The 12838-nt window shown below is 41.1% G+C and overlaps 1 protein-coding gene across 9 annotated transcripts in view; it reads left to right on the top strand.

Annotated features, from left to right (window-relative positions):
• Positions 1-12838, top strand: part of ASH1L (ASH1 like histone lysine methyltransferase) — a 165228-nt gene that overhangs the window by 76748 nt on the left and 75642 nt on the right. For 8 of the 9 annotated variants that reach the window (XM_007525313.3, XM_016189210.2, XM_060201588.1 and 5 more), the window contains one exon: positions 6996-7097. In XM_007525313.3, coding sequence (XP_007525375.1) covers positions 6996-7097 — 102 coding nt within the window. Of the gene's footprint in view, positions 1-3122; positions 3319-6995; positions 7098-12838 lie in introns of all 9 variants that reach the window. The other variant, XM_060201589.1, reaches the window with a different exon arrangement.

Below are 12838 nucleotides of genomic sequence, written 5' to 3'. Positions count from 1 at the left end.
TGGTACCAGAGAACTTTGGAACCACAGGAATGAGAGTCTCTTTGAATACCATTAGGCTAATCCCTGCCCAATAACATTGTATTGTTGATTATACTTATTTCCTTATCAAATTATCACAGGAAATTAAGACTCGTCTGCACCACAAACTAAGAAATTGTTTGGGGGTCTGGGACGTGGCACAGTGATAAAGCTTTGGACTCTTAAGTATGAGAAATTGTTTGGAGACAATGATTATGTAATCTTCTGTTGGGCAGCCCCCCTGCTCCATCCTCCATTGCTGACACAATGACCTGTTTACATAATCATTGTTTTGCCTAAAAGATTCCCCACCCATTCCTTTGATCTATCTTCCTTCCACCTTGAGATCCACCCTGCCTGCAGGGTACATTAATCCTGCCAGTTAAAACTCTAGCAAGCATTGCTACTAAAGCTTTCTACCTTCCCATTCTTTCTTTTCTCCATCCCCTTTCCCAGCCATCTCGGCCCCACTTGCCACTTCTGGTTTTACCCTAGAAAACACACTTCTGTTCCTGGTTTCGCTCTCTTTTTCTCTCCTGTGTCCCTACCTGGAGAAGGGCTGGCGTGCAGAAAGGGAGGCAGCCATTGCAGTTTGTCGCTATTTGGCTTAACCTGCTGTGCTCACACCCGACTATGGAGGAGTGTCCACACGAATAAAGAATTGTATTACCAAGCTGCCACGAATTCCTGGTCTCTGGCCTGTGATGTTAGCCTGGCAATCTTCTGCTTATCTCAGCATGACATCTCTCTTTACTTCCACTTTAAAAGAGAAATAGCAATTCCTTTGAAAGTAACCGTAAACTGTTTATAGTAATTTACTTTTTTTTAAAAAAAATTTATTTATAAAAAGGAAACATTGACTAAACCATAGGATAAGAGAGGTACAACTCCACACAATTCCCACCACCAGAACTCTGTATCCCATCCCCTCCCCTGATAGCTTTCCTATTTTTTAACCCTCTGGGAGTATCAACCCAAGGTCATTGTGGGATGCAGAAGGTGGAAGGTCTGGCTTCTGTAATTGCTTCCCTGCTGAACATGGGTGTTGACAGGTCAATCCATACTCCCAGCCTGTCTCTCTCTCTTTACCTAGTGGGGAAGGGCTCTGGGGAATTGGAGCTCCAGGACATATTGGTGGGGTCGTCTGTCCAGGGTAGTCTGTTTGGCATCATGCTAGCATGTGGAACCTAGTGGTTGACAACAGAGTTAACATACAAAGCCAAACAAATTGTTGACCAATCTTGGACCTACTAAAGGCTGGAATAGTGCAGATGAAGAGTTGGAGGGATCCTACGTTTTGTAGATAGCTAGTAGGCATATTTTAGTTATATTTCAAAGGGCCTGTAGCTATACTAGTTGTGTGTGTGTGTGTGTGTGTGTGTGTGTGTGTGTGTGTGTGTGTGTGTGTGTGTGTGTGTGTTTCTTTTTTCCTCTGAGCCTGAAATCTGATATGCATGTGGATCCAAGTTATTATCTGGGACAATTGGCTGGAAAAAGGACCAGAAAGCTGGATCAGGGAAGAGAATAGCTCCGTAATATGGGAAAGGGGTATAAATATTGTTGACTGTAAACTCCATCGATTTGATGTGGTCTGGGGCCCATATTCAGCTATGGTGACCTCTGCATCCCTGTAGATCCGAGCTCACATTCTGTAGTCATGAGTAGGAACATTGCAAGCTGCCCCAATATCGACCTATCTTCCTCAGGTGTAGCACAGAGTATGTTGTCCATCCTCCCTTCATAGAATGGAGCATTCTCTACCATTGTTGATCCAGCTTGAGGGCAAGAACCTGTGGGGGCCCACAAAGGGGTCTATTGTGTTGTTCCTGATAGAAATGACTGGTAACATTTATTTCAGGGATTTATTTGAGGTCTAGGCCCATCATGTCTGTTTGGGAATCTCAGGACTCCCCAGTTAGGGCCCCTGTTGATGGGGTGGCCTGATAGTGACTAAAGAGTCATCGTTAAAGTATGCCAGTCTCTTGCCCTTATTCAGCTTTTGCAGTCCTTGGCTTTGATAAGGTTAGCTTTGGAATGAGTGAGAACTATAATAGGAAGTAGGTGAGGAGGGTATCTAGACACTATTTCATTATGAACTTGATACTGACTATTGTGTATTTTTACTTTGGGGTATATATTTTGCCCTAACTTTTGGATGCATGTGAACATATGCTGTATCTCACAAGACCTAGTCTATATCTAGGTTTTGGGACTTTGTTAGGAAGTGAACCTCCTGGAATGGAATTAAGAGAATACTATGAAAGGAAAGATCTCACCCAAGAAATGAGGGTGAAGGGTTGACATTCCATCTCCTGATGTCTCTGGACACAGTCTGAAGTGAAGTATGCTGAGGTGGTACTTGTTGTGTATTAGGTTGGGATCAGCGTATGCAATATCATTTGGTATGAATTGAGAGAAGCATGCAGGAAAGTGAGCCCCACCCTAGAGGTTCCAGGACTGTGGGAAATATAGGCTCTATAGAGGAAGCAGGAGGTTCCTGCTGTCTTAGGTTTAAGAAGACAATAGATAGTTATTGCTATAATCACATTATTTGGCAATTGGGTTAACTTTGAAATAACCCTTTGTTAGCATTTGCTGTATCATACACAACATCATAATACACAAAAGCACAACATCACCATAATTTATGTCCTTTGACATTATTTGTATATAGCTGTGACACTGGTTGCTTCTGTTCTCCCTTGTCTAAGCTTTTAAGAGAGTCAACATATCAAAGACTCAGCCTATGTATTAAAAAGACTCAGTCTGTACTTTAAAAAGTTTGAGACATTCAATTTTCCCCTCTCATATTAATTAGTGATTTATATGACTACAAATTAATAGGAGTGTACATAAACACCATTCCCACCACCAAAAGACTGTCCCATTTCATTCCCCACCCCCACCTCTGGCCCCATGAAGCCGAACGCCTACCCTCACCCAGGGTTTTTACTTTGGTGCCCTACTCCAAACCTCCTGAAGGTTTTATTCAGACCTACTACTAAGTCCTCTAAAAATAGCCTGCTGGCCTCCATTACTTTCAGGAAATGAAAAATGGCTCAGAATCCAAGTGAGCTAAGCCATCTCTCTCTCAATTGTTTCAGTTTCTCAGGAATTGCTGTACAGTGCTGCCAGTAATGATCTCCGGGGATCTGACCCCCATTCCACCTCCCACTGGCTCCTCTGCAGCTCCAGATGCCACCAAAAGAAGGAGCTTTGAAGAAGGTGCCTGTACCCTCTTTTACCCTGAAGTGGGTGAGGCCAGGCAGGGTGATTCTCAGGATATTCTGATGATCAAAGGTATAGTTGAAGCCTTCATCAAGATTTTCTTGAAGATGACCAAGAAATTTGGGAACCCTTATTAAATAGCCTAGAAACTGAAGACAACTCAAGAATGAGTGGCATCAACGCCACTTGAAATGCAAAATGATAAGCTCTTTAAGGGTAGAAACTATCTCCTGCATTTTATCTCTTCCCCTACCTCCACAGTGCCTAATATAGTTCTAAGCATATAAACTATGTTTAATACATGTTAGTTTCTGAGAGAGAAGACCTTAAAAAGTGCTCTCATTTCCTTTTCCTAAAATTGCCCTCTCATCAGGAGAATCGTGATAAAGTTCAAAGATCTCTCAAGCCCCTCCTCGCTAGGGAGAGACAGGCTGGGAGTATGGATCGACCTGTCAACGCCCATGTTCAGTGGGCAAGCAATTACAGAAGCCAAACCTTCCACCTTCTGCACCTCATAATGTCCATACTCACAGATAAAGGGGGATAAAGAATAGAGAAGCTATCAGGGAAGGGCATGAGGTACGGAGTTCTGATGGTGGGAATTGTGTGGAATTATACCCCTCTTATCTTATGGTTTTGTCAGTGTTTCCTTTTTATAAATAAAAATTAAAGAAGAAAAAAAAAGATGTCTCAAGCTTCTTGGCCACTGTTGTCATCTCTCTTGGCTTTGTGTCTGGATAGGAAATAACTTTGTTATATGAATTATTTCAGTGTTAGTACTTAAAGTTCTGTCTTCACGTAAGAGCTGGACTTTTGTTATCAGAGCATTTAATTTACTGGAAGTCTTTATTTGAATCATTGGGGGGGTTGTATTGTTGGTCTTTTAAAATCCCTTAACATAGGGTTTTAACATTCGCTAATAAACAATCTTCCTTCTTGGTTAGGTCTTATTATTGAGTACTTAATTAGATTAGTTACTGCTGTGTTTCAGAAGTAGGATGTAGTATCACAACATCAGTTTTCTCCAAATCTGACTTATCCTGCATTGCACTATATAATCTTACACCTCACTTGAGCAGTGCTAAGAATATTTACAGTGATGCTATGTAGTTAGAACAAACTTTATGGATAACTAATTCTCTTATGTCAGGGAAATACTAGGAACTTCAAGCAGCATTCATTTTTTCTGTGCCAAGCTTTAGTAAATTACTCATGTCTTCATCAAGAAGTTAACTCTAATTTAGAGGCCAATATTGTTGGATAGGACAGAGACAAATGGAGAGAAGAGTAGAAGACAGAGAGAGGGAGAGAGAGATAGATACCCGCAGACCTGCTTCACCACCCCCTGAAGCGACCCCCCCTGCAGGTGGGGAGCCAGGGGCTCGAACCGGGGTCCTTATGCGGGTCCTTGCGCTTTGCGCCACCTGCGCTTAACCCGAAGCGCTACCGCTCGACCCCCAAAATTGAACATTGTGAGGGAGTCAGGCGGGCGGTAACGCAGTGCGTTAAGCGCAGGTGGCGCAAACCGCAAGGATCAGCGTAAGGATACCGGTTCAAGCCCCCAGTTCGAGCCCCGGCTCCCCACCTGCAGGGGAGTCGCTTCACAAGCGGTGAAGCAGGTCTGCAGGTGTCTATCTTTCTCTCCCGTCTTCTCCACTTTTCTCCATTTCTCTCTGTCCTGTCCAGCAATGATGGCATCAATAACAATAATAACAATAACAACAAAACAACGGCAACATAAATAAGTATTTTTTAAATATTTTTTTTATTTAAAAAAGGAGACATTAACAAAACCACAGGATAAGAGGGATACAACTCCACACAATTCCCACCACCAGATCTCTGTATCCCATCCCCTCCCCTGATAGCTTTCCTATTCTTTATCCCTCTGGGAGTATGGACCCAAAGTCATTGTGGGATTCAGAAAGTGGGAGGTCTGACTTCTGTAATTGCTTCCCCCATGAACATGGGTGTTAACTGGTCGATCCATACTCCCAGCCTGCCTCTCTCTTTCCCTAGAAGGGTGGGTCTCTGGGTAAGTGAAGCTCCAGGACACATTGATGGGGTCGTCTGTCCAGGGAAGTCTGGTCAGCATCATGGTAGCATCTGGAACCTGGTGGCTGAAAAAATAAATATTTTTTTAAAAATTGAACATTCCAGAGTGTTGCTAGTGTTTTTGACATGATACAGACATTAATTATTCTTAACAGTTGGCTCATAAAGTTATAAGTAATCTGGTACCAGAACCAAGTACATTTTACTCCAGAAAGTAATCTTTTGGGGCCAGGTGGTGGCACACCTGGTTATATGCACATGTTACAATGTGCAAAGACCCAGGTTCGTGCCCCTGGTTCCCACCTGTAGGGGGAAAGGCTCAGGACTGGTGAAGCAGGGCAGCAGCTGTCCCTCTTCCTCTCTATCTTCCCCTCCCCTCTCAGCTTCTGTCTCTATCTAATAATAAATGAATGAATAAATAAAAATATATTTTTTTAAAAAGTAATCTTCCCTGAATGACATGTTTTCTTTTGACTAAGAGATATATTAAATTATGCTTCATTGTTTTGGGGGGTTTGGTAGAAGTATAAAACCTTAAAATTTATTAGTGTTTCAAAAAAAAAAAAAAGTAAAAATTTATTAGTGTTTCTTTTTTCATGAGCTTTTTAGTGTATGTGCTGCCAAAGCAAGCACATTTCATGAGCTTTTTATGCATGTTACCAGGAAATGCTGAGTGTACATATTTTAAGGAGAGTTATTCTACTCATGGATAAATTGATCGCTGATTCTTCAAGAATATGCTAGAGAAGAAAAACCAAACTAAGAAAATATTCCCGTGGTCTAGGAAGTAGCGCAGTGGATAAAGCACTGGACTCTCAAGTATGAGGTCCCAAGCTCAATCCCCGGCAGCACATGTGCCAGGGTGATGTCTGGCTCTTTCTCATTCTCTTATCTTTCTCATTAATAAATAAATAAATAAAATACTTTTAAAAATATTTGTTATGGATTAGATAGAATTTGGAGATTTTTTAGTTCAACTCTGATTTCACCTCTATTAAATGTTCAAGTTTGGCCTGTTTTTCTCACAACAGTCACTCTTTACTTTTTTTTTTTTTTAACATTTTTTAAACTTATTTTACTCGATAGAACAGAGAGAAATTGGTGTGTGTGTGTGTGTGTGTGTGTGTGTGTGTGTGTGTGTAGGGGGGGGGGGCTCCTGCAGCACTGAAGCTTTCCCCTGCTAGTGGGAACTGGTGGCTCAAACCCTGATCTTTGTGCATGGTAATACGTACACTTAACCAAGTGTGCCACCACCTGGCCCCACATCAGTCATTCTTAACTGCATTATAAACTTTGTTTATTTGACAGTTTGATTTATTCAAAAACAAAATTGTTGGGCAGTCAAAAAAGTCATGTATTTTTCTTTGCAAAAATGCATCATGACTTTCCCAACAACCCAAGATTGTTCCTAGTAATTTTTACTACTTAGTATTCCAGTAGTGCTTTGCATAATAGAAATCATATGTTCTGTTCATGCTTCCACAAAAACTTGTCTTGGTTCAAATAATGTAATAGAATTTATGTGTATGAGACTGAAATTCTGTTGGCAATATCTATGTTTATTATCTCTGTATTGTCAGTTTAGAGTAATAGGAAGAAATGATCATGGCAACAACTAAAATATTGCTGTTTTAACAAATAATAGTTTAATGATTCTTAAAATTTGAATTGCCCTATGATTTCTGTCACTCCAGGGGCCCAGCCAGCCTCCGATAAGTCTTCCCACCGACCTTCAGAGAGCACAAACTGCAGCCCTACTCGGCGGAGGTCTTCATCTGAAAGTACTTCTTCCACAGGCAAGTACTTTCAATATTTGTTTTATCAGACTTTGAAGATAATTTCCCATCTGTTACTCATGAACAAACAATATAACACTGTAAATTTACAAGATTATCATCAACATATTTCCTTTTTTTTTTTTCTTTGAAGATTTATTTTGTGGCCCAGGAAATGTCACAGTGGATAAAGTATTGGACTCTGAAGCACAAGGTCCTGCATTCAGTCCCTGGCAGCACATGTACCAAAGTGATGTTCTGGTTCTCTTTCTCTCTCCTTCCTCAAATCACTCTCATTAATAAATAAAATCTTTTTTAAAAAATGTTAATGTGGGAGTCGGGCTGTAGCGCAGCGGATTAAGCGCAGGTGGCCACGCAAAGCCCAAGGACCAGCATAAGGATCCCGGTTCGAACCCCAGCTCCCCACCTGCAGGGGAGTCGCTTCACAGGCAGTGAAGCAGGTCTGCAGGTGTCTATCTTTCTCTCCTCCTCTCTGTCTTCCCCTTCTCTCTCCATTTCTCTCTGTCCTATCCAACAACAACAACAACAATAATAACTACAACAATAAAACAACAAGGGCAACAAAAGGGAATAAATAAATAAAATAAATATTTTTAAAAATGTTAATGTTATTTAAACACCTCCCAGACCACTGTTTTTATATTTTAAAGGATTATTTTAAAAAAGAGGAAAGAAAAAAAGTATATCTGTTCTCCATGTCTAAAACATTTACTGTACTGCCTTTTGTATAGAAAGCTTGCCAACTCTTGAAGACATGGATGAATTTTGATGAGACAAACCTGTGAAGAAAGTTTTCAAAATATTTTAGTTTTTGTTTGTTTTTTAGATAGAGATAGAAAGGCAGAAAGAATGTGAAAGAGTAAATGTGTAGTTTAGGATTCTATTTTAAACTTACACTAAGAATTAAATACTTTGGTAGATCTGAACAGTTGATGAAAGGGGATACAAAAATAATTTCTAATATCTTAGGCCTAGGATTCATTCTTGTTCTTGTCATTAGAAATACAAAGTAGGGGGAGTCAGGCGATAGCCCGGCGGGTTAAGCTCATATGGCGCGAAGAGCAAGGACCAGTGTAAGGACCCTGGTTTGAGCCCCCGGCTCCCCACCTGCAGGGGAGTTGCTTCGCAGGCGGTGAAGCAGGTCTGCAGGTGTCTTATCTTTCTCTACCCCTCTCTGTCTTCCCCACCCCTCTCCATTTCTCTCTGTCCTATCTAAAAACAATGACATCAAGGGCAACAAAAGGGAAAATAAATAAATAAATAAATATAAAAATAAATTAAAAAAAAAAAAAGAAAAGAAAAAAGAAATACAAAGTAGGGGCCCAGGTGGTAGTGCAGCGGTTATGGGCATATGGCATGAAGCGCAAGGACCAGCATAAGGATCCCAGTTAGAGCCTTCAGCTCCCTACCTGCAGGGGGTTCTTTTCACAAGTGATGAGGAAGGATTACAGGTGTCTATCTTTCTCTCCTCCTCTCTGTCTTCCCTTCCTCTCGATTTCTCTCTGTTCTATCCAACAGCAACAGTAACAACAGTAATAACAATAAACAAACAAGGGCAACAAAAAAGGGAAAAAATAGCCTCCAGGAGCAGTGGATTCGTAGTGCAGGCACCAAGCCCCAGTGATAACCCTGGAGGCAAAAAGAAAAAAGAGAGATAGCAAGTAAATTAGTTAAATAACATCTAATTCTTCATTAATCAAATATTGTTAAAAATCTTACATATATTAAACCAGTAATTAGATGTGTGATTGGTGACTTTATAGAAAGGAGAAAGTATTACTACTTTTTTTTTTAAATATTTATTCTCTTTTGTTGCCCTTCTTTTATTGTTGTAGTTGTTGTTGTTGAGGATGACATCATTGTTGGATAGCATGGAGAGAAATGGAGAGCAGAGTGGAAGACAGAGAGGGGGAGAGAAAGATAGACACCTGCAGACCTACCTCACCTTGTGAAGTGACTACCCTGCAGGTGGGGAGCGGGGGCTGGAACTGGGATCCTTACGCAGTTTCTTGCACTTTGTGCCATATGTGCTTAGCCCGCTGCACTATCACCCGACTCCCTATAACTCCTTTTTTTTTTTTTTAATTTTATTAATGAGAAAGATAGGAGGAGAGAGAGAAAGAGCCAGACATCAATCTGGTACATGTGCTGCTGGGGATTGAACTCAGGACCTCATACTTGAGAGTCTAGTTCCTTAACCACTGCGCCACCTCCTGGACCACTATAACTCCTTTTTAAAGATAAATATTTATTTCATATGAGAGAGAAAGAGGGAAGAGAGGGACCAGAGCATTACTTCAGTGTATATTCAACTGTGAGCCTTAGGCACACTATTCTTACTCTCGTCACTGAGTCATTTCCCTTGCCTACTATGCTCAATATGGGGCTGTCAAAAAACCATGACATTTTAAAAAATGTTTTTCAATACAAAAATACATTGTGATTTTTCTGACAATCCAACAATGTGTAGATGGGTATTCTGGTAAAGGAAGTTCCCCTTATAGAAATTGTAACTTCATTATAATATAGTGAACAATAGGGGGTCAGGCAGTAGCGCAGCAGGTTAAGCGCACGTGGCGCAAAGCACAAGGACCGGTGGAAGGAACCCAGTTCAAGCCCCTGGCTCCCCACCTGCAGGGGGAGTCGCTTCACAGGAGGTGAAGCAGGTCTGCAGGTGTCTGTCTTTCTCCCCCACCCCCCGTCTTCCCCTCCTCTCTCTGTCCTATCCAGCAATGAACGACATCAACAACAACTTTAATAATCACAACAAGGTTACACAACAAGGGCAACAAAAGGGGGGGGATGGCCTCCAGGAGCAGTGGATTCATTGTGTAGGCACTGAGCCCCAACAATAACCCTGGAGGCAAAAATACACACACACACACACACACACACACACACACACACACACACACACACACACACACACACACAGTGAACAATAATTAAATAAGTAGGGACTGTTAAGATAGCTCACCCGGGAGGGCACCAGCTCTGCTGTCTCTGTGACCCATTTTGAGCCCCAGATACACCATATGGAAGTACTAAAGCATTCAGGTAAGCTTCAGTGCTGTGGTCCCCTCTCTGTCATTCACTCCAAAAATTCATCCTGGAGCAGTGAAACTTCACTGAATACCAAAAACATATAATAATAATTTCAGTAAATACATTTTGAACAAATGTTGTTCCACATAGAGAAAACAGCATATTTTGAGACAAGACAGAAAACTTTAAGGAATTGAAGTTCACTAATATAACAAGTAAAGGTTCAAAATATCGAGCTAATAGGACATGAACCTAGAGAAAAATTTATTGTTTCAAAGTTGTTTTATGTAGCAGTAGGTTGTTCAAGCTTTATTTTTTAAATAGAGACAGAAATTCAGAGGGAAGTGGGGATAAAGAGAGGGAGCCAGACAGTGGAGTGCACACATTGCCGTGCACTAGAACCTGAGTTCAAGGACCTGGTCCCCACCTGCCAGAGGAGTGCTGAAGCAGTTTTGCACAAGTGGTGAAGCAGTACTGCACATATGTATCTATCTGTCTGTCTGTCTGTCTGTCTACTTATCTTTTTCTTTCATTCTTCCTTTCTTTCCTTGTTTGTGTTCCCATCCCCTCTTAAATTTTCTCTGCCATATCAATTAAAAACGGGAAAAAATGGCCACTAAGAGTGTTGGAATCATCGTACAGACACCAAGCCCCAGCTATTACCCTGGTGGCAAAAATTAAATAAGTAACTTACTGTTAAGTTAAAAACAAATAAGTTTTACTTAAGGATGGGGTTCTGAGTTCAGCCCCATATTGTATGTGCCTTAGTGATGCTTTGGCATGCATGCTTTGGTCAGTACATCTTTTCTCCTTATGAGAGATATTGTATGGTCTCATTAATTTATTCAGAAAAACACACACATGACATAAATAAAACAGAAGAAGTAAACTTTTAGATTTTGAGACTAAGTACTGGTTACCCAAAGGGAATATGGGTAATGGGGCACTTTTCATGAGCTTGTTTGTTGAAGGATGCTTTTAATGGTGAATTAATTGTAGTATATACACATGTTAGTTTTCAAATATGCACACCTGAAACTTATTTGATGTTATAGTCCAGTGTTACTTCAATTAAAAATAAGTAGAAATCCATTGATTAAGTTGGGGAAAGTATGACCCATAATCATTAAAGGAAATGAGGCATCTTAGGAAGTAGCCTAATGTTTATCATATTGTGAAGCTAATAACTTATCAGAAGGAAGTAGCATTTTCCACAACCCCAAAACACCACTTATTAAAAAATTTTCCTCTGTCATCCTTTTTGGACCTGTATTCTTCCCACCCACCCACCTTTTACTTTGGTGCAATATGCCAATTCCAGTTCAAGTTCTACTTGTGTTAAACCAGAATTGAACAGAACTCTTGTCCCTTTGTGTCTTTCTCTCTGTAGCTCTCTTACTCAAATAAAATAATAATGGTGAAAAAAAAATTTTATTTGTAACATAAAAAATATTGACAATACCATAGGATAAGAGGGGTACAATTCTACACAGTTCCCACCACCAAAGCTCTGTATCCCATCCCCTCCCTTGAAAGCTTTCCTATTCTTTATCTCTCTGGGAGCATGGACCCAAGATCATTATGGGCTGCAGAAGGTAGAAAGTCTGGCTTCTGTAATTGCTTCCCTGCTGAACATGGGTGTTGGCAGGTCTGGGACTTGGTGCCTGCAATACGAATTCTCCACTGCCAGCAGCCACATTATTATTATTGTTATTGTTATTATTATTACATAGGACAGAGAGAAATTGAGAAAGGATGAGGAAATAGGAGAGAAAGATAGATACTTGCAGACCTGCTTCACTACTCATGAAACAGACCACTCCCCTACAGGTGGGAAGCAGGGTCTTAAACCCAGATCCTTGTGCTTGGTAATATGTGTACTTAATCTGGTGCACCACCACCTGGCTCCCAAAGCACCTCTCTGTTATATGTGGTGCCAGGGGTGGAATCAGGCCTCAGGTTTATAAGATGGATACTTTAGGGAGTTGAGCGGTAGTGCGGCGGGATAAGCTCACGTGGCACAAAGTGCAAAGACCAGCAGAAGGGTCCCAGTTTGAGGCCCTGGCTTCCCACCTGCAGGGTGATGACCAAGTGGTGAAGCAGGTCTGCAGGTGTCTATCTTTCTCTCCCCCCTCTGCCTTCTCCTCCTCTCTCATTTCTCTGTATCCAACAACAACGCCATCAATAACAACAACAATAATAACCACAACAGTGACAAAAAAAAAAAAAAAAACTAGGGCAACAAAAGGGGAAAAAATAGCCTCTAGGAGCTGTGGTTTCATAGTGCAGGCACCGAGCCCCAGCTCGGTTATTACCCTGGAGGTAAAAAGATATATATGGGAGTCAGGCTTTAGCGCATGTGGCACAAAGTGCAAGGACCAGCGTAAGAATCCTGGTTCAAACCCCTGGCTCCCCACCTGCAGGGAAGTCGCTTCATAGGCGGTGAAGCAGGTCTGCAGGTGTCAGTCTTTCTCTCCCGCTCTCTTTCTTCCCCACCTCTCTGCATTTCTCTCTGTCCTAACAATGATGACATCAACAACAATAACTATAAAAATAAATTTTAAAAAAAGATATATATGGATATTCCACATGTTGAATTATTTCCCAGGTCACAAAGAACCCTATTTTTTTTCTTTCTTTCTTTTATTTTTTTTAAGTGGATAGGACAGAGAAATTGAGAGAGGAGGGGGAGATAG

This window comes from Erinaceus europaeus, chromosome 11 (assembly GCF_950295315.1).
Source record: "Erinaceus europaeus chromosome 11, mEriEur2.1, whole genome shotgun sequence".
Taxonomy (NCBI): domain Eukaryota; kingdom Metazoa; phylum Chordata; class Mammalia; order Eulipotyphla; family Erinaceidae; genus Erinaceus; species Erinaceus europaeus.
The sequence above is the reverse complement of the archived record's forward strand: the minus strand, read 5'-3'. Positions and strand labels throughout refer to the sequence as shown.